At 39.2% G+C, this 19,506-nt stretch overlaps 3 protein-coding genes and 1 long non-coding RNA gene across 16 annotated transcripts; 1 reads left to right on the top strand and 3 right to left on the bottom strand.

The window, feature by feature from the left end:
- Positions 1-65: 65 nt before the first annotated feature.
- On the bottom strand, positions 66-3,872 carry LOC135619106 (uncharacterized calcium-binding protein At1g02270-like). 3 transcript variants are annotated; one of them, XM_065120768.1, is made up of 11 exons: positions 3,739-3,872; positions 3,416-3,618; positions 3,245-3,335; positions 3,042-3,147; positions 1,967-2,187; positions 1,806-1,882; positions 1,618-1,726; positions 1,385-1,510; positions 1,007-1,117; positions 818-925; positions 66-548 (listed from the first exon to the last, which is right to left on the bottom strand). In XM_065120768.1, the coding sequence occupies exons 1-11, from the start codon at positions 3,739-3,741 to the stop codon at positions 309-311; spliced, it is 1,395 nt and encodes a 464-aa protein (XP_064976840.1). In that variant the 5' UTR covers positions 3,742-3,872; the 3' UTR covers positions 66-308. The 3 variants fall into 3 exon arrangements, with proteins under 3 accessions (XP_064976840.1, XP_064976839.1, XP_064976841.1); XM_065120767.1 differs by having other exon boundaries at positions 67-551; XM_065120769.1 differs by having other exon boundaries at positions 68-551; positions 3,245-3,349; positions 3,448-3,618.
- Positions 3,873-5,890: 2,018 nt separating this feature from the next.
- On the bottom strand, positions 5,891-10,112 carry LOC135583236 (uncharacterized). 10 transcript variants are annotated; one of them, XM_065120761.1, is made up of 9 exons: positions 9,936-10,111; positions 9,537-9,723; positions 9,287-9,365; positions 8,808-9,202; positions 8,280-8,414; positions 8,159-8,201; positions 7,710-7,769; positions 7,388-7,502; positions 5,891-6,198 (listed from the first exon to the last, which is right to left on the bottom strand). In XM_065120761.1, exons 4-9 carry the CDS (start codon positions 9,119-9,121, stop codon positions 6,068-6,070), a joined length of 798 nt encoding a protein of 265 aa, XP_064976833.1. In that variant the 5' UTR covers positions 9,122-9,202; positions 9,287-9,365; positions 9,537-9,723; positions 9,936-10,111; the 3' UTR covers positions 5,891-6,067. The 10 variants fall into 10 exon arrangements, with proteins under 10 accessions (XP_064976833.1, XP_064976831.1, XP_064976830.1 ...); XM_065120759.1 differs by lacking the exon at positions 9,287-9,365 and having other exon boundaries at positions 8,808-9,241; XM_065120758.1 differs by lacking the exon at positions 9,287-9,365 and having other exon boundaries at positions 8,808-9,238.
- Positions 10,113-14,862: 4,750 nt separating this feature from the next.
- LOC103993170 (small ribosomal subunit protein eS17) lies at positions 14,863-15,563 on the bottom strand. The gene has a single exon (XM_009413136.3). It carries the CDS (start codon positions 15,455-15,457, stop codon positions 15,029-15,031), a length of 429 nt encoding a protein of 142 aa, XP_009411411.2. The 5' UTR covers positions 15,458-15,563; the 3' UTR covers positions 14,863-15,028.
- Positions 15,564-15,853: 290 nt separating this feature from the next.
- LOC108953538 (uncharacterized) lies at positions 15,854-19,073 on the top strand. 2 transcript variants are annotated; one of them, XR_001979326.2, is made up of 3 exons: positions 15,854-16,174; positions 18,152-18,775; positions 18,851-19,073. It is a non-coding gene; the product is annotated as an uncharacterized LOC108953538 (long non-coding RNA). The 2 variants fall into 2 exon arrangements; XR_010489312.1 differs by having other exon boundaries at positions 18,448-18,775; positions 18,851-19,068.
- The last annotated feature ends 433 nt before the right edge of the window (positions 19,074-19,506 follow it).

The following is a 19,506-nucleotide window of genomic DNA, read 5'->3' as shown; positions in this document are numbered from 1 at the left end:
TCAGGATGCCAAATGGAAACCCTAAATTTTGATGAGCATAGACTACGAGCATCCATCATTCAGAGCCTAGCCGGTAGGGAAGGCAAAGAATCATAGAGTATTATTCCATATTATGACATTAAAAATGGTTTCTTTTTGACAGAGAACAAAAACATCTCTCTCAGAAGACTATCCAAAAGCTCTACTGTTTCGCATACTCATTTTAGCTACAAGTACATAAGATCAAGTATCCTACTCTCATCTCTGCAAGCTTTACATTGAACAGGCAGTGCATTTGGACCTACATTGCACCTTAGATCAGTGCTTACTTAGCAAACTGGTTGACCACAAGGAATCCTTACAGGTGAAAATACAACAGTCAATGGTGCATGGTCGGAAAGAGAGTAATTCTCTGGCCATGTCCCCTGCTCGACCTCCGGCGGGAAGAGGACCGCATCCTTCACGTTAAAACCAAAGGCCAGCTGTCCCCCTTCTCTTGCTTGTGTTCCTCTTGTTTCCACAGCTATTTGCTCCTCTAAAGGTTCCCGACACTTGGGACTCCAAATTCGCTGCTGCAAGAGCAGTTGTCCATGAACAAAGATGTGATGATAATGTTGTCGGGCTAATATCTTAAAGAGACGGCAGCATGTGACCAGCGTTTTGATTTCACCGAGTCAGCATGCTTACAAGCAACATGTATCGGACCAAGGTACTAGAAAAGCAGGTGATCAATGATTTAAATACAAGAAAAAGCAGGTGATCTAGCTAGTTTGATGCCATTTAAGGGACTACTACTATTGGTGACAAGCATGAAATTAGCCACATCTTGGAAGTATACCTGGAATTCCTCATAGTCCACAGCACCATTCCTGTCAGTGTCAGCCTGAATCCATAAATCCTTGGTATCGTCAGGGCTAAGACCATGAGGATGGCCAGCTACACCTAGCTGCGTTGATTTGAAGTATTAAATCTATTTCGACTGATGATTTCAGAATTATCTCACTACTTTATGAGAGTTTTCCGGTACCTGATGGAGTGCTTGACAGAAACCAGAGTAGGTAATGTAATCACCAGGACTGTCCACCTTAAGGAATGCAAATGCATTATCCTCTGCAAGAGAAGCTGCTCGCAGAAGATACTGAACCGCAAACAATTTAGATAAGCATACAATTAATGAAAATTTTCAAGACAAAAAAGTGCAAAAGATGAATCCATAAATTTGACAAACATCAGAAAAATTTCAAAACCAGTGAGAAAAGAATTGCAGAATAATATATAATGATTCTATAATGTACTGACATTTAGTATAGATTCCATGGTACAGATTGCAGAGACACTATCAGTGGGTAAAAGAGTTTTAACATCAAAGTATCCTTGGTATAGTTAACAGAAATATATTATTCACCTTGATAATGCCAAAAACAGCTTCATTCCAGCTAGTTCTCAAGGGTTTCCTGTATTTATTTGGATTTAGAAGCCATATAAAATCAACTCCGCATATGTTCCCACGGTGATTTCGGTGGCTTACCCACTGCATGCAAAAAAAGAGCAAGAAACGAAAAAGAGAAGGATATCAATTAATGATTAAAAAAAAAGGCATCATCTTTACCATTGCAAGATAATAACATGGATTATGACCTTGTGGGCATCGACATCACTGTACTGATGAGCGGTATCATATGATGATACAAACCCTTGGGATCTAAGAAACTTGTAAACATGCCCACGCTTACTTCCATTCCAATCACTGGAAAATATAGAAGAAGAATAAGAAGAAACTCATTTGATTTAGTAACTGAAAATGAATGCATGAATGTGATGCTCACCCACAGAGTATGATAGGCACAGAATCAAGATTGTGCTCTTTCTGATATGTTTCTATATGTTGAAGTATCTTATATACCTGGCAATGACAATCCAATAAGAAAATTGTCCAACCACAGGTAAAAATGGCCAAAGGATAAATGCTAAGAAAGAGGAAATCTACCTGTTGCAAACGAACTATACACAAGCTAGAATCATGAGGAAACAATAAATGGGTATTCACAATGAGGACTTGTTGCTGGACACTGCTTTTTTGCCCATGCCAAAAAGGAACAACCGATTCAACATGTAAGAGCTGGGCAACACGATCTCCAAAGTCATTAAAGAGCAATTTCTGATGGTTTAGAATCTTGAAGTAGTCCCCATGAACAGCGGTGAGGAGACCTGCTCACAAATAAACACGCGTCTTCTAAGCAGCAAACAGATGCAGCCAGGAAGAAGTAACTAATAAAGCCAGTTATCCACCATTCTAAGAAAAAACAGGTACATGTAAGTTTATAACTCGCAGGTTATAACTCGGGTACATGTAAGACTATTATATTCAGCTATTACACCTATTCTAAAGACAGTTTATAACTCAAGAATATCCATTTGTGCCATCAAACAGACTTGGGAGTTTAATATCTCAAAACATGAACAATTGGCATATGTTTCTATTCTTTGTTGGATTAACAGTGGCAAAGTTTTGGGAAAAAAAGAAAAAAGAACAGATGATCGAGACTAGTCTAAGAGAGGTTGAAGGAAGACTTCTCTAAGACTGATATTTTTTTGAACCAAATTCATCATAAGCTTAGTTTAGTTCCACACAGTTCCAAAGTGTATATATCTAGCCACAAAATTAAAGGCAATTTGTAAGAAAAAGTAGCCAAGAGATTAATAGGCTGAAGGATTGTCTCTCTTGCAGAGCAAGGCAAAAAATTTACAGCAGTCAGCTAATGCTATCAGAATTTAAAGTCTAGCGGAAGAAAATAACATAAGTAGTATTTTATATAAACCACAAGAATAAGTATAGGTCTTCAATGTCATCACGGTTAGCAATAATAAGGAACAAAAAAGGTTAGTCTCTTTTCTTAAGAAAAAGCAATCGATATGGCTCTTCCATAACCACAAACGAACCAGAATCTATAATATGTGATTTCCTTCAATCAAATTCTCCTTCTAGCAAACAATGTTGCTCGTCTACTGATGCAAAAAAAAGCTATACTGTCTCACAATACATCAATACCTGACATACATACCATCGCCACGGTTGTTCGTCCGAGCGAGCTTGAAAGAGACATAACCCGCATCGCCTAGCCTCTTCTCATACATATCAACGAGCTCATCATTCCCTAGCCAGACCTCCTAAATCAATCCATGCCAAACCGATCAGATTCACAATACCCCTCATCCAAAACCCGATCTTTTCGTTCTGTTTTTTGATGAAAACATTGATCATTACCTGGAGACAGATTATGGAGGAACGATCGCCCAAGAGCCTGTCGATGATCCTCTCGTTCCGGCTCAACCAATACACCCTGCACTGACTCTCCCTGCAGCTCTGGTCCTGTTACGACCCAAAGCGCACCGCACACAGGATCAAGATTCGAAGAAACAAGGAACTAGGGCAAACCACGATCCGAAGCCGAAGAATGGGCTGCTCACCCCCTCGCTGAGCCGTTTGTAGATCGGCGCCAGAATGTTGAAGGTGGTGCAGGAGACGCAGCGCTCCGAACCCACCATCGAGCCGCACCCCATCCGCATCCTCTTCTTCATGTTCCTCTTCTGCTGCTGTTTACGCCTGTCGCCGACTGGCTCACCGTTTCGTTCTTTCGTCTACTCCCGATTCCAAGCACAACAACAACAAGCAATGGCAAGAACGATTAAACCAATCTATTCAACAGGAACAAGTTCCACAGAAAGAAAGAGATGGGGGACAAATCCAAGCCTCGGTACCATGTTGCGATCGGAAGGGAAGGCAGGAAACCAAGGAAGAAACGAACAGGAAGGCTACGGTGAACAAGAGGCGGAATAAAAAAGGAAGCGAGCAGTGTGACGGAATTGGCCGTGATATCAATCCATGGAACGGCGGAAACAAAAGGGGCACTTTTATATAGCACGCCTTCGAAAAGGGGTAAGAATAGGAAGTCAAACGAGGCGGAGACCGGCTTAGCCGGTGGCGCCGTACGGCCCCGACGCCTTCTCGAGCGCCCCGAAGGAAGCGTCGGGCCGACCGTTCGAGATCCAAAGGCTCTGATTGCTCCATCGGTTGGATCCTTCTTGTATGTCTTTTCCTCGTGGGCAACAGTTTCTTGACTGCGTAGAACTTCCAACCGTCGGTTTCCATTTAACCGTCGCTATTTCGGCGTGGCGGAAAACACTTTCGAGTCACGTACCCGCTTGGCTACTGGGGTACGGTGTGGCCCCCGCGGACGAATTCGAAGATCCCGGCTTCGTATTACGTAACGGGGACGTCGGAGCCGTACACAAGGCGTCGATCGACGACCGTAACGTATACGCGGAACACGTTGGTAACGGATCTGTTTCCTGACGTGGTTTAACCGGTGGCTGCCGACACGGATGGCAGCGGTGGGACACGTTAAGCGGAGGACACCGAGGGCCGTGCGGTCCGGGCGGAGCTCTTCGCATGCCCATCTCCGGATTTCGTGCCTCGAGCCTTGACTTAAGTTGCTTACCCGCGGATCAAATGACGGTGGGATCAGGCGTGGGAGATCCATGATGGAGTGCGTTAAGATTGGTGACGGTTCGGTGAAACCGTTGGCGGATCACCGTGGGAAAGCACGGCCTGTAGATTTTGATCGGGTCCGTCGGCGATGCTTCGCTGCAGTCTGCTACGCACGCCAGACTGGTACGACATGCAAATGGAGTCATCCGTCATTCATTCAATATGGATGACTTGGTGTAAGAATCTTAGTTACAGCATTGGCTCTCACATGGTGGGTGGCGTAGGGGAACACATGGTACCTGCCAGAATGAATTGCACATGGGGGGACGTGGACTCTCTTTTGGGGCAGGAGAAGGGGCATTGCTGCATGTTAGACCAACTCGCAGCGTCGCCGTCGCCGCCGCCGCCGTCATGCTTACGCTCCATGTCACACCAAAGGGTGATGTAACCGCGACCTTTCTACAGAGATTTATATTCCACATCATGCAAGTGATGCCAGCTTCGCAAGGCTCCACCGCCGCCGCTTCCTTGTCTCGCTACGTGGATTCCTCGGTCGATAGCTCGATCTGGAGTGAGATGAGGATGACGTTGGCATACTGTCGCACCTTATCATCTGAGATTTCAGTTTGTACAAAATGTTATATATATATATATATATATATATATATATATATATACCTTGAGCTTGTAAATTGTGTCAATTTGGATGACACAGATGACTTTAGAGCCGATTCACCCAAATGAAATTAATTGGATCCGACGAAGTAGAACAATGTACCTCCGACTGAAAGTCTCAGATTAGCTCTAAGAAAAATAAAACATAATTAATTAGTATTATTGGTTCTTAGATAAATAGCATTTGCTTCAATTGCAAGCTATTGGGTTCATAACATAATATAACTGAATTGATAATAAAATGCCCATCAGTGATTTTTTGACAATCATGTGGGTGGCATCTCACTCTTTTCTAAACAAATATTATGAACAACTCTTAGAAAGCTTGTCTGGTGTGCTGGTGATCCTTTGTATGAGTTGATGTTTGATTGTATCAACTTGCTATAAGATTGTACCAAACAAGAACATATGGAATATGCACATCTAAAACCCATCAGACTGGCTCAACCAAGTTATATTTTCCACTTGATCCAGCAAAATGAATCCTTTAGTTCGGATCACATCCATGAAAATGAGATCGATATAAGCTCGGAAAAAAAAAATCAACAACATTTGGCCTGAACTTGGTATTGAAAAGTTTTTCATGCTAATATAACTTCATGATTTAGCTATATGACTATATCCAGAAATCCATGTGTTTCAGTTTAATGACAAAGGTAACATGAGGATCCTAGAAACCAGAAGCCCAACATCGACAGGAACAATGAAGCAGATAACTATTAAACATACACCATACATGCATAAGCATCAACCAGAAAGATTCGTTCAAATTATTGCACAAAATATACAAGTTGATTAACAAGGTGTTTTCCTGTAGAAAATGAAATTTGAGACACAATATGAACAGATGACTAAAAAGGAAAGACAGCCAGTGGCAAGCAAACTATACTTCTTGGATGTAACAACTCTACACTGTAACAACTCTTACACTGTTGGATGGTACCCAGGATTGAAGGTCACATTCGTCGTCTGCAGATTTCTTCTTGCACCCTGGCCTTGACAGCATTCCAGTGCAAGCCGAAAAGAAGTGCCTAATCCAAGTACGATAAGAACACCTGCGACATATGATATCTACATTACATGACCGATATGTATCTCTATATGTAATTCCTGAACTCTAACGCAAAATGGAGCTAGATGTTAAGATCTCCAAATGGACAAAACAACGATATCGAGTAGGGTTTTGTTCAATCCTACATTTTGTAGGTAGGCACTCGAATTGTTAATTTTCCTCAGATATGGGTGTGACAAAAAGGAACATGGAATTAAATGTATCATTTAATAATTGTATAAAATTAAATTTCATATTCATGTTAAATATAAAGTTGAACACTTCTCATCACAAAAATTGTTAATGCTTAAATATGCATATGCAAATTTGAACAATAGCTTCCATAAGAAGTAACTCAAGCAAACTCCTTTTGAGAATGAAAATCCACTTGACTGAAACAAAATAATTTGAATTCTTGCCCACTTGTGCACCACCTTGCTTCCTTGTTTTAATTAATTTAATTCCAAAATGAATAAACTACGTGGTGACCTGAACAAGTTAGCATATACACAATGTAGAGTATCTAACAAGATGTTTGGCAATAATATGGGGAATAAAAAGAGAAAAGGTTATCATCACTGAGCTTTTTCGCATCAAAACAAAGCCCGTGATACTGCATATGTCTAATCAAGGTGATCCTTTATCATCCAACGTTTTTCCATCAAATAAAGGCTGCAAAATAACCTTCCTTGTTGTATCTGGACGTGTTTGGACTTGATCTTGGTGGGAACGAATTGGATAGTAAAGATGATATGTGCAACTCATTGTTATCCCAGTGAATATCTTGAGTTGATTTTATACAATAAGGGCATACAACGAAACCTTGAATCAGCAAATAAGGAGACTTCTGTACTCATGAATCAAAGCAATAACACTTCTGAACATCTAGAAGTTGTCTACATGGTGTAATGATGGATCTCATGAGGAGTTAATATAAAGCTGACTAGTGCAGCAGAGTAATATAAAGCTGACTTATGCAGCAGAGTAAGAATGACATGGTAATTCAGGCAATTCACCATCAGAATTTTGTCATCTCTTTCTCTAAATTGTTGCTCTTCTTTGTGGATAAGGAACATAAATTCATCCAATCAACTTTATCTTCTAAGTTGGTGAAACATATACTTTGAAAATAAATAAACAAATAAATCGATGAGCAAAATCTATATATGATTGCAGTAGGATACAAATGTTACCGATTATGATGTTCGCAGGCAGTGCAGAAACACCAAGAGAAACTGAGACTAGCACATCCAACAAGAGTCCTCCAATTAAAATGGCAAATGCAACCCAAAGCGGGTTAAAGCATCCCTGCTAATACAAAGAACCCGAATATGTGTAGTTAAATATATAAGCAATGGAATAAAATACACAATGCAAATGGCAAAATGGCAATGACAATGATGGTAATGGTGGTGGGAAAAAAAGAAGAAGTTTATTCTGCACAGAGAGGGCATATTATCTATGCAGATCATGCAATGCCATGTTGCAGCTAAAGCAACCTTAAGAGATTAATACCCTTTCGTGTTCTTGTCCCATGACGTAGGGTGAGTTGATCCTCCAGAGACAGTTATTTACCTATTTCACAAAATGGAAAAATAAAACAAATAAAATAAATCTTACTGGATTGCTCAGCAACCTATAGAGTCTAACAAACCTCTGAAACCATATATCATCTAAAAGGTGAAGCATAGGGTGCTAACTAGATAGATGAAAGTAATCATTAAAGTGTTTGAGATTTATAAAGCCATTTTACTAATACCTGCCAATTTGTTGAGAATGACATCAAAACCAACTTTGTAGCTACAAAGTTTTACACCATAGTCTTAAAAAGTAGAAAGATAAAAGATTTCCATGCTCATTGATCCATGACATAACATGTAAACAGTGACGCTGAATATCAATAAACTGCTCTCCATGTTACTAAAAAACAACCCTATACATCCTTTCAGGTTTGATATACTTACACTTGGTCTTGATTCAGGTAATGGCACATTTGCAGCTATCTGCCTGGACAAAAGGTTTCAGGCTAAGAAACTAGCTCTACAAATGGAACCAGGAAAATCTCTTATTAAGTATAAGACTTACTGGCAAATCTCGCATTTATTTGAACCCTTAGTAAGGAACCAGGTATCAATACAAGAGCGGTGAGCTTTACCAAGCTCACCTCGGCATCTGCACCCAAGATCAATCAGAGGTTCTTCAGTTTCCTGCTGACAAACTCTGCTCCAGTTTTACAGCATCATAACATCACTAATTAGATACACAAAGGGAAAAAGAGGTTGAAAGAACAATCTGAAACATTTAACTGCACTATAAGCAGAAAACAACACAGTGCAAAACCAATTGACACATGGTGTGGATACACTGTTTATAAGGATTGATGGAACCTGAGCTGAAGTCAATGATGAATGTTTCATGTATGTTTGAATTGAAGAATGACATGAAGAAAAAGCCATAACAGGTCTGCTACCAAGAAGTTAATAATGTTGTTTTACAAGCCTCCTTGAAGCAAGTCATCTATTCCTAAAAAACTGCTGCTACTCATCAATTCATTCAAAAACATAGCATAGCAACTATGTCGAAAAAAACTTGGAAACATTTAAAATATTTTACCTGCACTGCTCCTGATAGCTCCCACTCCTTGATAAAAAACCCTTCTTCAAGGCAGCCATCCCAGAAATCTTCTCACCTCCCTCAGAAGCTGTGCTCTTTGAGGCACTCATGTTGGGTTTGGAGACTTCTTCGGGCTGGAAAATAGTGATGCTAAGCGCCAGAGGAGGCATGGACCCATCCACAGGGTCTTCCTGTGAAACTATAACTGCCCCTCTTATCTCGTCCCCATTACGGGTCGGGGTTGAATCTAAAATGGGTTCAGAAACACCCTCACATCTTTTCTGCTCTGCTATACCACCCTCATCATTCGGCATTGACCCTTTGCAACACTACCAGTCCTCTACCTGAGCTTATAAAGCTTATAATTTCTACGAAGTGTCTCCTCCTCCTTCCAACTGCTTCAGAAATGTATGTGCTATCAGAATGGCCTCCTACTAAAAGAAATGCTAGTTAAAACCAAAGGACAATTAGTTTCTTACTCTAAATTCCATACGAAATCAATTTAAGAGAAACGATTTAAATGATTGACATGGGTGCTGAAACTGCTCCAGATGATACCTAAATGAACAATGACAGAATACAATTTAAATGACTCCAGTCCAAAGTTCATTACCCTAAAAATTAGTAAACAAAAGTCAGGCATACGATTCAAGAAGAGCAATTAGAGCTTCACTCCTCGTAAAACTCCGGAACAAAGTAGAATCATCGAGTTAGGGCATTAGATATTACCTCAAACGTAATTTGACACCGAGAGATGCAAATCAGACCGATAAGAGACCCGATCAAGAACACAATACCAAGATGTAGGCGCCAACATCGAGCTCATGTCTCCAGTCTCAAACGATACCAAAAATCTAAACTTCAATAAGACGACGACGACTTCACAACCAGAGAACACCACTAGCTATACTTGTTGCTTCAAGAAACCACAAGACAGAACCAAAGACCGACGCCATGAGTCCCAGAATAGGTAGCTAAATTCAGAACTTCAGGGGAAAGCAAAGAGGCTCGACAAAACTAAGCCTATATCACCGAAACCAAGAGACGAAGCAGAAGGCACCGGAGACGGCAACGACTTCAAAGCATTAAAAAAAACCAGAGCCTCCACATCAAAGCAAAGGAATCTACCTGTGGGAGATGCTGCAGAAAAGCCTAGAAACCAAATCCGGCGGTAGAGGAACCTTTCTTTTCTTGGGACTGCCGGAGTACGAGAGACAAACCAGGTTGGTCCGGCCCTGAGACAACGGAGGCGCGGATAGGGAGGAATCGGCGCTCTCATTCCTTTCTACCTTTGTTTCTTTTCCCTTTATATAAACTCGAGTGCTGTGCACGGATTCCATATTATATCTAAAATATTGATCCGATAATAATATAAACTCAAATGCAGTGGATGGCGAATTTTTTGAATATACTAACTCATTTAATTGGTCAATATTTTGAATTTATATTTTATTTTTATCATTTTTATACTTAAAAAGTAAATTTAATAAATTTAATTTAATTAAAAATATAAAAAAGTATAGATAAGAAATAAAACAAAATCTAGTGATCATCAAATCAGTGAAAGCGAAAAAAATTACATGAGTGACAAAATGAAAGAAAAGAAAATATACTTCAAATAATAGTGATGATGATTATTGAATCATCATAAAATTGAAATAAGGAAATCAACACATAAAACCAAAATAAAAGACATGGATCTAATTGGTCAAGTTCTGATTGGAAGGTAAGAGGAGATAAACATTGCCTTAAAAGTTCATTCCGACAATTTAGATAGAACTAGTGAACATATTAGTTGGGATCAAATGGGATAAAACAATCCATAGGGGACCTGTTGTTACCTTTCCCAGCATGTTTTCACTTATTGGATACTTTAATCCATACATGATTATAAACACAAAAGCAATTCCTATGAACAGTAGATGAAAGTTGTCTCAAGTCTTCCCATTAGCCTATTAGGTCACTAGTCATACATGACAAAGTTGGAGCTCAAACTGGTCAATCTTTATCTCTATTTGGCCTCCATGATCCTCAAATTTTGGCTGACCTTAGTTTCTATCTTTAAGCCAAAACCACTGGAGATAGTTGCACTAGCCCACCTAATTATAATTGTCAAGATTCATCATCAAGCTTGTGAAAGAATATATACATGACTGAAGACTTGGAGGTGATGCTGTGTGTCCTTGGTGGCAGCAGCTCAAGCACAAGTTATATGACTCCGGAAGCGAAGGGTTTCCTTGGTGGTACGTCTTATGCATGCCTTAGAAGAATGATATCTCTTCATATCTTCATCCTCATGTGAACTTTCTTTCTGATACAAGCGACTTGACGATTGCAGAGCCTGTCATGAAGTTAAACTAATAAGCTTTTCTTGTTTCAAAGAGGATTATTCCCAAGATAAGTAGGCACCATAAAACAACAGTCGAATGTGGCTCTCAGGAACTCAAACAGGAACTTGTAATTGCATGCTGTAGCTTGTGTAAAGCTGTAGAACTCAATAAACACACAAACCTGGAGAAGATATGCGCTGGAAATAGTGCATCTTTTTGTCTTCGGATTGACAGTCATCAACATCTTGAGTTGACTCTTTATTGAAGATCCTGACAAATAGTAGTTAATGTCAAATTAAGCACAGTACAAAGAATATTATATTCCACAAAACACATGATTTGATCAGCTAAATAATAGATCAACTCTATCACTAAAAACTTATCCTTCTACATCAGAATATGAGACTACTGCGACGTCAGTCACAAACTCATTTCAGAATCTGGGATAGAGCTCCCTCCATTGGTCGGTGGCCTTTCCACTTCTATAGATGGCGACAGGATAGGCTAAGGAACAGCCACTTTAACAACAAGACTTTTCTCTTGCTTGCACGCAGGAAACAGTTGATTAGTTGCAACCACATTGATGGTATGATCCACTGTTTGATTGCGATGGTTACTCTATCTATTGCTAATTACCGACTTGTGACATCTATGTGATATGTCCATGCCGTGAAGTAAACAATCTAATCTAAATGTAGATATAGCTAAATCCAGAAACAAACCAACCACAGCAGATCACCAACCAAAAGCCATAGGCACAGCCAGGATTGTTCGAACCCAAGCATGCAATTCTGAAACAAGATTCTATGGCTTGTAGCAAGAAACAAGAAAAAAACAAGCATGAAAAATTGCATCCACCAAGGAACAATGATTTGGCAAGAATACACAGTTGATAAACTAGATCAAATGCTGCTTTCTTCTTCCTGAAAGAAGTTGTTTTCACACAGAAAATAGAACAAGATGCAGAGCATCATACATTTATTTCCTTGGAAGCAGGAAAATAACTGCATTTGATGTAGCATTCAAGCAGAGAAATCATTTGCCCTCTTGGCAAGCAAATCTGTTGATTATCCAGATATAATATTTTGTTGTCGATCATCTTATCCAACTTGCCATCAATATTGATGTTATATTTGTGCAATAGATGGATCCAGAACTTTTAAAATGAAACTAAAATTTGAATGCTGGGAGTAGTTAGTGATGATGAGATCAGGAAACATACTGGTGATAACTTGAATGCAACTGTCCAAAAATTTTGTTGCATTCATGGTGTCTTCTATCTCATCAGCCCCAATGGGACCTACATAGGGATTTTTAAGGACAACTTTTATGCAAGGAAGATTATCCAATTACCAAGAAGAAAAGGCCAACAATATAGGTTACAAAATTATCCAATTACATGAACTCAAAAGACATCTTAAAAAACAGGACAACTGAAGTTCTCCAAGAAGAGAGATGCTAAGATAATTCCATTTAGCAGTAAACAAGTCACCAAATATTTTTTTGAAACTCATGAAATAGCCAAAATGTATTAATTAAAAGTATACTAAATGAAGTATGATTTAATCTTCTACTACACAAACAACATATAGATCAGTTCTGATCACAATTTACAAAGGTTGACGTTCACAGTTAAATAGCAAATTATGGCTTTTAGCTTGCTTATCAAAGTTTCTGATCGATGACAAGAATATTATTTCCAAACTATGTAAGAGCAAAGACAACGGAGTATAAAGAGAAATTTATATATGCAAGAAAACAGCAAGTTTGTTCCACTATTAGGATATGATAGCGACCTATTCATTTAAAAAGAATAACATACCAAGGCCCAGGGTATCAGAAAATACCAAGTTAAAAGAACTCGATTAAAATAAAACAGAGACGGATGAAAAAGTATCTTACAAAATTTAAAACTAAAGAAGAAAAACTGAATAGCCAGTGTCAAGGCAGCGATTGACCGATAGGATAACAATTAAGACATAGTTCAAGGAGTAAAACCATCTACGAGGCTTAAACAAAATGTAGATAAAATATTCTGGTGTCACATTTTTCTAACAATGGAAAAGATATATACACATAGAATAAAATCAAACACATTATTAGAATGAAGTGGTAAAGAATCATCTTAACCAGCTTAGCGATCAAAATAAAGGGAATGTACCTAGAAACTTCGGAACTAAAGGAAAAAAAACTGATGAGGCAGTGTCCAGGCAGCAATTGGGGATAGGATAACAATTAAGACATGGTGGTTAATGGAGTAAAACCATCTACGACGCTTAAAAAAATGTAGATAAAATACTCTGAGGTCACATTTAAAAATTTATAACAATAGAGAAAAAAAATCAATCACATCATTAAAATGAAGTGGTAAAGAATCAACTTAACCAGCTTAGTCATTAAAATAAAGGGAATGGACCTTTCTCATACATGTTCAAGACATCTTGATTTAAAAGAATTTAAATTAAGAACAAAAAAGGAAAAGGCAAGGGTAACTTAAAACACAAAGAAATTGTCTATTCTTCATTACTCATGAATGCCTGTACTTCATAAAATATATTTTAATTTCATCTACACTGGAGTAAAAAGTGAAAGAAATCAACTTAACAGGCTTAGCCAATTGGATAAAGCAAAAAAAGGTGATACATCTATAAGCCATCTCGAACGGAAGAATCAAACTTCTACAAAAGAAGGCCACATGAATAATACAAAAATCAATTAGTGACCCATGAGAATCAGCTTTCAGGGTGCTTGCTCTCTGACAAGATTCACAATGAATCCTAGTCAGCATAGAGAATAATTAATCTTTTTGGCAAAAGTACATTTTTAGTCTCAATTTAGTGAAGGCTGTGAACAGTTAGCCAATGATGAGACAAATTTTGCATGAATTTACACTTGACATGCAATGTTGGAAACCCATTGATTTATGAATTGTCAATATAACTGAGAATTGTAGCAACAAAATAAGACCATGTCCAAGAGGAATTCTCATCTGCAAGACATGGAAACAAGTTATTCCTTGCTGTTAGACAAAAGGTACAAATATAAAATTTTCAGGTAATAGGAGGATAAACCCAGAAACATAAACAAAACTCACGGACAAAAATTATGGAATGATATGAAGCAAGTGTGCAGCTAGTAAGTTTGTAAGCCTTCCACAGTGATTAAATGATTGGATTTGCACATGCCAAGAGTCAAGTACACCAACTATGACATTCCAAAATGTACTTTAGTCAAACCATAAAGTTATTAATTGACAACTAAATAATGCAAGCTAGTGGGAAATTAGACCTAAAAATATAATGTGGAACAATAGCATCCACAAAGAATATGCATCTTCTCACTTATTTTAGCCACCTTAACCATCTTATTAAGGCACATTTGAACTCAACATAGTCGGCCACAATCCTGCAAATGAAGGTAAATCTTTCCACAAGGACATCATGTAAGATTAAGAAGCATAACTGCAAACATAATAGTAAGAAAAGCTAAAGCAATCTGATGATTAACACTCAATATCTGATGTCTATACTTTGCAAGAATTAAGTATCAAAGAACCACGGGCTGTGCCAATGAACCAGCTTCTTCTATTAAAATTAGAACCTCAAGTTAGCATAACGGCCTCTTATATTTCCTTCAAATATCAACATATTCTCTTTTAGGAGCCTCGCCGAATGCAACAAAGGGCATTAAAAAATGAGCATAAAGTAGGGAACATTACTACCAAATTGAAAGGGCATCAAGTAATCGATGATATTGAAGATGACTACAGTATAAAACATCCAATATAACAAAAATGTTGATGCCAGTAACACCTTTTCAAATCCCAAACGTTGATAAGAACGAACACCTAAAGGTACCATTAAACCAGACTAGCTAAAAAGTGCTACCATCTCAGATCCTGCGGCCGCCGTACCCACCAGGGCGGGACGGGTAAGTGACGTTACCCGCAGGCGCATCGGGCTGCTTCTCGACGCCCGGGAGGTCAGCCATGCCGAGGGTGGCAAGCATGTCAATCGTCTCCTTGTCGACCACGATCTGATCAACCTTGATGGCAGACTCGTCGGGGACGAAGTCCATGCGGCGCTCGCGCTCCTCCTCCTGAAGCTTGAGAGAGATGCCTCGGACGGGGCCCCGCTGGATCCGGCGCATAAGGTGGGTGGAAAACCCGGCGATCTTGTTGCGGAGGCGCTTCGTGGGGATGATCGCCACCTCCTGCAGCATCTTCTTGTTGGTGTGGAAGTCGAGCGTCATCTGCGAGTAGTACCGCTCGATCACCTGCCGGGAGGACTTCTTCACGGTCTTCGTCCGGACGCGGCCCATCGCGACGGTGCTCCTTCTCTCTCGGCCTTGGTCGCTGGTCGGCGTACGTGATGATCCTCGTCAATAGTGGTTCGCCGACGCTTCTCTATTGGGTTTGACTTAGGGTGACGCGAGATATATAGGCAGGCACGTCCAGCTGTCGATATATTAGGGTTTGTGGAAGATCGAAACGCTTGTCATCCTTTTGAGATTCGTGAAATCTGGAATCTAACGGTGATGATGTAGAGCCAGCAGGAAACGACGAGGATACGACACGTCGCATTTAGAACATGAGTTTGGGACGTGGCGCACCGGACCGCACACAGGTCCAGCTCATGCGCCGTCCCGGGCTCGAACCGGTGTGTAGTAAGCGTGGCATCATAAAAGACGTTTTCTGAGAATATGCGGAACGGATCACCCCTTTTATTCTTTTTTCCCCCTTGTAAAAACGTCGAGCCCTGTTCATGTTCTTCCTTGGGTTCTCGACAGATCCATATGCTTCGATCGATTCATCTCCTTCGATCCATTGTTCTTCTTGCGATCCCACGCCACTTCCGCTCGCTGCGCATCGTCGCCGCAGAGCGGCTGCCGGATGACTGGGATCATGTGGCGGTGGCTTGAAACCCTAATTGCTGAGACCGGATGAAAGTGACCTGAAACCTGGGGACGATCCAAGCTTGTCGATGGGATTTCTTGGACGTGTTCCTCTACCGGAAATTGATTCTACTGTTGATAAAGGTACCGCAATCAGTCAATTTATATTTGATCCGAACATAGTGCATTTTGTTAGATCGTTGTGATATTTGTCATTACTAGGGTTTTGCTTTATGTTGCTTTCCACGAAAGCTGCCATTTTCAATCTTTGTATGGTATTAGGTGAGGAAAGTTAGCAAAACAAACTTGATTTAGGTTTGGGGTTTATTTGGACTTGATCAAATTAAAATGGCTCGAACCTGACTCGAGCCAGGATCTGATCCAGTCCTGACAAATTGATGAGCCCAGGCGCTCACCTGGGCTGCCGGACGCCCTGATTTAGGCTGACACACCTTGAGGTGCTCAAGCCTTGCCTCGCCTCGCCTCACCTCGGCAGAGCGCCTGGTAACTTCACGGGAATTAGCCAATTTTTAAACCTGGATACGTTTCGACCACCCTAATTATTAGCAACGCTGAAGATCTTGGCATAATGTTACGTTTTTATAAATTTATCACGGTGGTAATAACGGTAAAGGAGTGGAAGAGTGTTGTTGTAGCTAAATTGACAGTGGTTCGTTGAGAAAGATATCATATATGTTTTGCCATTTCAAACATATTTTGTAATGCTTTTTTTTCTCTCTTCAACATTAACTGATTATAAAATAATGTTGAATCAAAATTGCTATAGTGTTCTGGGAAATGAAATATGATTGTGCATTTAAGTTATTGCCATCGTTTCATATTACCCATACAAATATCTTCTGACATGTTTAATTTTATAAAGCTAACAGAATTATTGTTTTCTTGATTCTATCAAATGGAACTTGTAATTTGTGCACTCAGTGAATTTGGTCTGGAAGCTAATGAATGGTGCCCTTGCTGTCTTATGTTATTTATGCTGTTATCCTATGCACTTCTGTTTACGACCATTTTTTTCTAATTTTAATGAATTTTATGCTTTTAGTTCTTTTTCAAATTTCCAGTTTCTAATGCTTATTTGAGCAACATGTAAGGTTTCTGCCTTGTAAGTAGTAATGTAGGTACCACTCGTCTCTTTTATAGCTAATTTTTTATAGTTTCAAGTTATTTTCAAATTCCAAAATAATTTTTCATGTATTCATGGTCAAGGGCGATTATTTTTATATAGAAATCCACCACTTAGTAAAGTCATTTAGAAAAGCTCCTGAGCTAACAAAGCTCTAAGCATTACGGACCAAGAAATCTTGTTTACCCTTCCCTGATCAACTAGCACCAAGTGGCAATCCAATGGGCCTATTACTGGAGTATGTTCCAGTTTTAAAGGTAACAATATGAGCACAGGTGGAAGTTAACATGGTTTAGAGCTTGGCATAATGCTACGTTTTTATAAATTTTGTGCCCAAGTAGTTGATATGAATTACAGGAGACTCATGGCCCAGATAATGTGGAACCCTCAAGAGAGAAAGTTGACGCAGGCTGCATTTTTTTTTTTTTTTCCCATCAGCTTCATGATTCTTTCATTTGCATTATTATGAAATAAGGTATCTAAGAAGGCTCCCTACAAACAGGAAGAGGGCCACAATCACTGTTGTGTAGGGGGGCCCTTCTCATCAAAGGAAGAAAATGCAATATGATCATGGAGTCATACTATGTTACTAAAATTTTCTGGAATGTTGCTCTATGGATGACAAGAACTTTGCAAATCATTTTCACCTTGGAATGATGTTTTTGTTGCCGGCTTTTCAATTAGTTAATTCCATGCTTTAAATATTGCTGCCATTTCATCTAAATCTGACAAGTCATCTGATATTCGGAGAAGGTTCTTGCTATGGAAAGCTAACATGATTCTGTTGATTCGCATGAGATGAATGATGAACTGAGTTGTGAGTCCCAGAGTCGTTGCTTTTTCTTTATATCTGTGGACTGGTCCAGGTAATGTTATGAACATGAACTTAGTGAAGTAAATAGTATCAAAGCTAATGAGGTGCGTGCTTCTGATATGGCTAGGTTTAAGGTTCTTGATAACTTGTCCCCTGGTTGCAGGAAGGATGGCTGAAGCTTTTGAAGTTGGTTTGCTTGGGATCTGTTGAGTTATATATGGCCCTCTTTTATATGTTGGAAATGGTTCTGGCTCAAAATTTTTTTATGGCAAAATACACGTCCATTTTCTGAATGAAAATGAACAACCTTAATCAGTAAATATGGCTGTAGAATTTTAGAAATGATCAGTAATGAATTGACTCATAAGAGCTACATTGATGAGCATAGCTCCTGATTATATGGTTTGCTGAAGAATCTGATTTGTGTATAGCTGGTGAGTTTCTTTACTGTTCATACAGCATGCAGGTTGCAAAGCCTCTGCATATGGTTCTGATAGCCAACCATCGGAGGGGGAGCTTATGATGGAAGGCACTGGCGTGGTATGGCAGTTGAACTCAAGTTTCTTCCACCTTTCCCATGCTTCTTGACAAGATTATTTTGCTTGTACATGTCTAGACTGCAATGCAGAAATCTAATTAACTACACTGCAGTTGAAAATCTATCAAATGGTTAAAATGCATTTTGCAGTCTATATTGGTAATACAATGATCTATTAGAAAAAGGAAATTATGATCGTGACCACCCATGCTTTTTAGCAGTTGTCTGCCGTGACAAAAGTTATTTCAGGTACTTTCTGCTGATAAGTTGTAGTTGTGTTTGATGGTCATTTGAAATATTCATTATGTTTGTTTTCCGTCTCAGGCACTCTACATAATGTGTCTCTTCGCCCTCGTGCTTTAGGTGTGTTGTGACTGCTACTAACAACACCATGCGAACTTTGTATGTTCAACTTAAACACTTTTTTCTTGTAGTCATTTCAAATTTATTGTTTTTCGTTGAATTTCTTGTATGCAAAAAACAATGCCTATCGGACTACTCTTTTAAGTGTAGATTAACAGTAATGAAAAATACAATGTTTTCATCCAGATTTCTCAGTTATCTATCATGGTAGTAGACAGAATAATAGCAAATCTGGTTTCAAAATTCTCTCCCTGAGAAAACAAAATTGACTTTGGATTGAAGTAACGTTTATTCGAAACTCTTGGAAGCTATGTTTATCAGTACTGACCAGACATGATTGTTTCTGAAATAATAATGAATCATAATAGCTGTAACATATGAGATATATTGATTTGATACTTTTTCTCAATCGTTGGTCAGTGTCCATATTGTCATATCAATGCATATGAGTTGGCTAACCCAGTATCAATGTGCACTCTCTGTAGTATCCTAGACCATTGAATTCTAGTGAATTGGAGTGTCAACTTGCTTGCTTGAAGTCTGGCAAGTAACGGATATGTGAACCTGTATTAGGACCCTAACTACTACTAGTGAAGAGAATATCCTGATGGGTATTA

Source organism: Musa acuminata, chromosome BXJ2-8 (genome assembly GCF_036884655.1).
Source record: "Musa acuminata AAA Group cultivar baxijiao chromosome BXJ2-8, Cavendish_Baxijiao_AAA, whole genome shotgun sequence".
NCBI classification, from domain to species: Eukaryota; Viridiplantae; Streptophyta; class Magnoliopsida; order Zingiberales; family Musaceae; genus Musa; species Musa acuminata.
The sequence above is the reverse complement of the archived record's forward strand: the minus strand, read 5'-3'. Positions and strand labels throughout refer to the sequence as shown.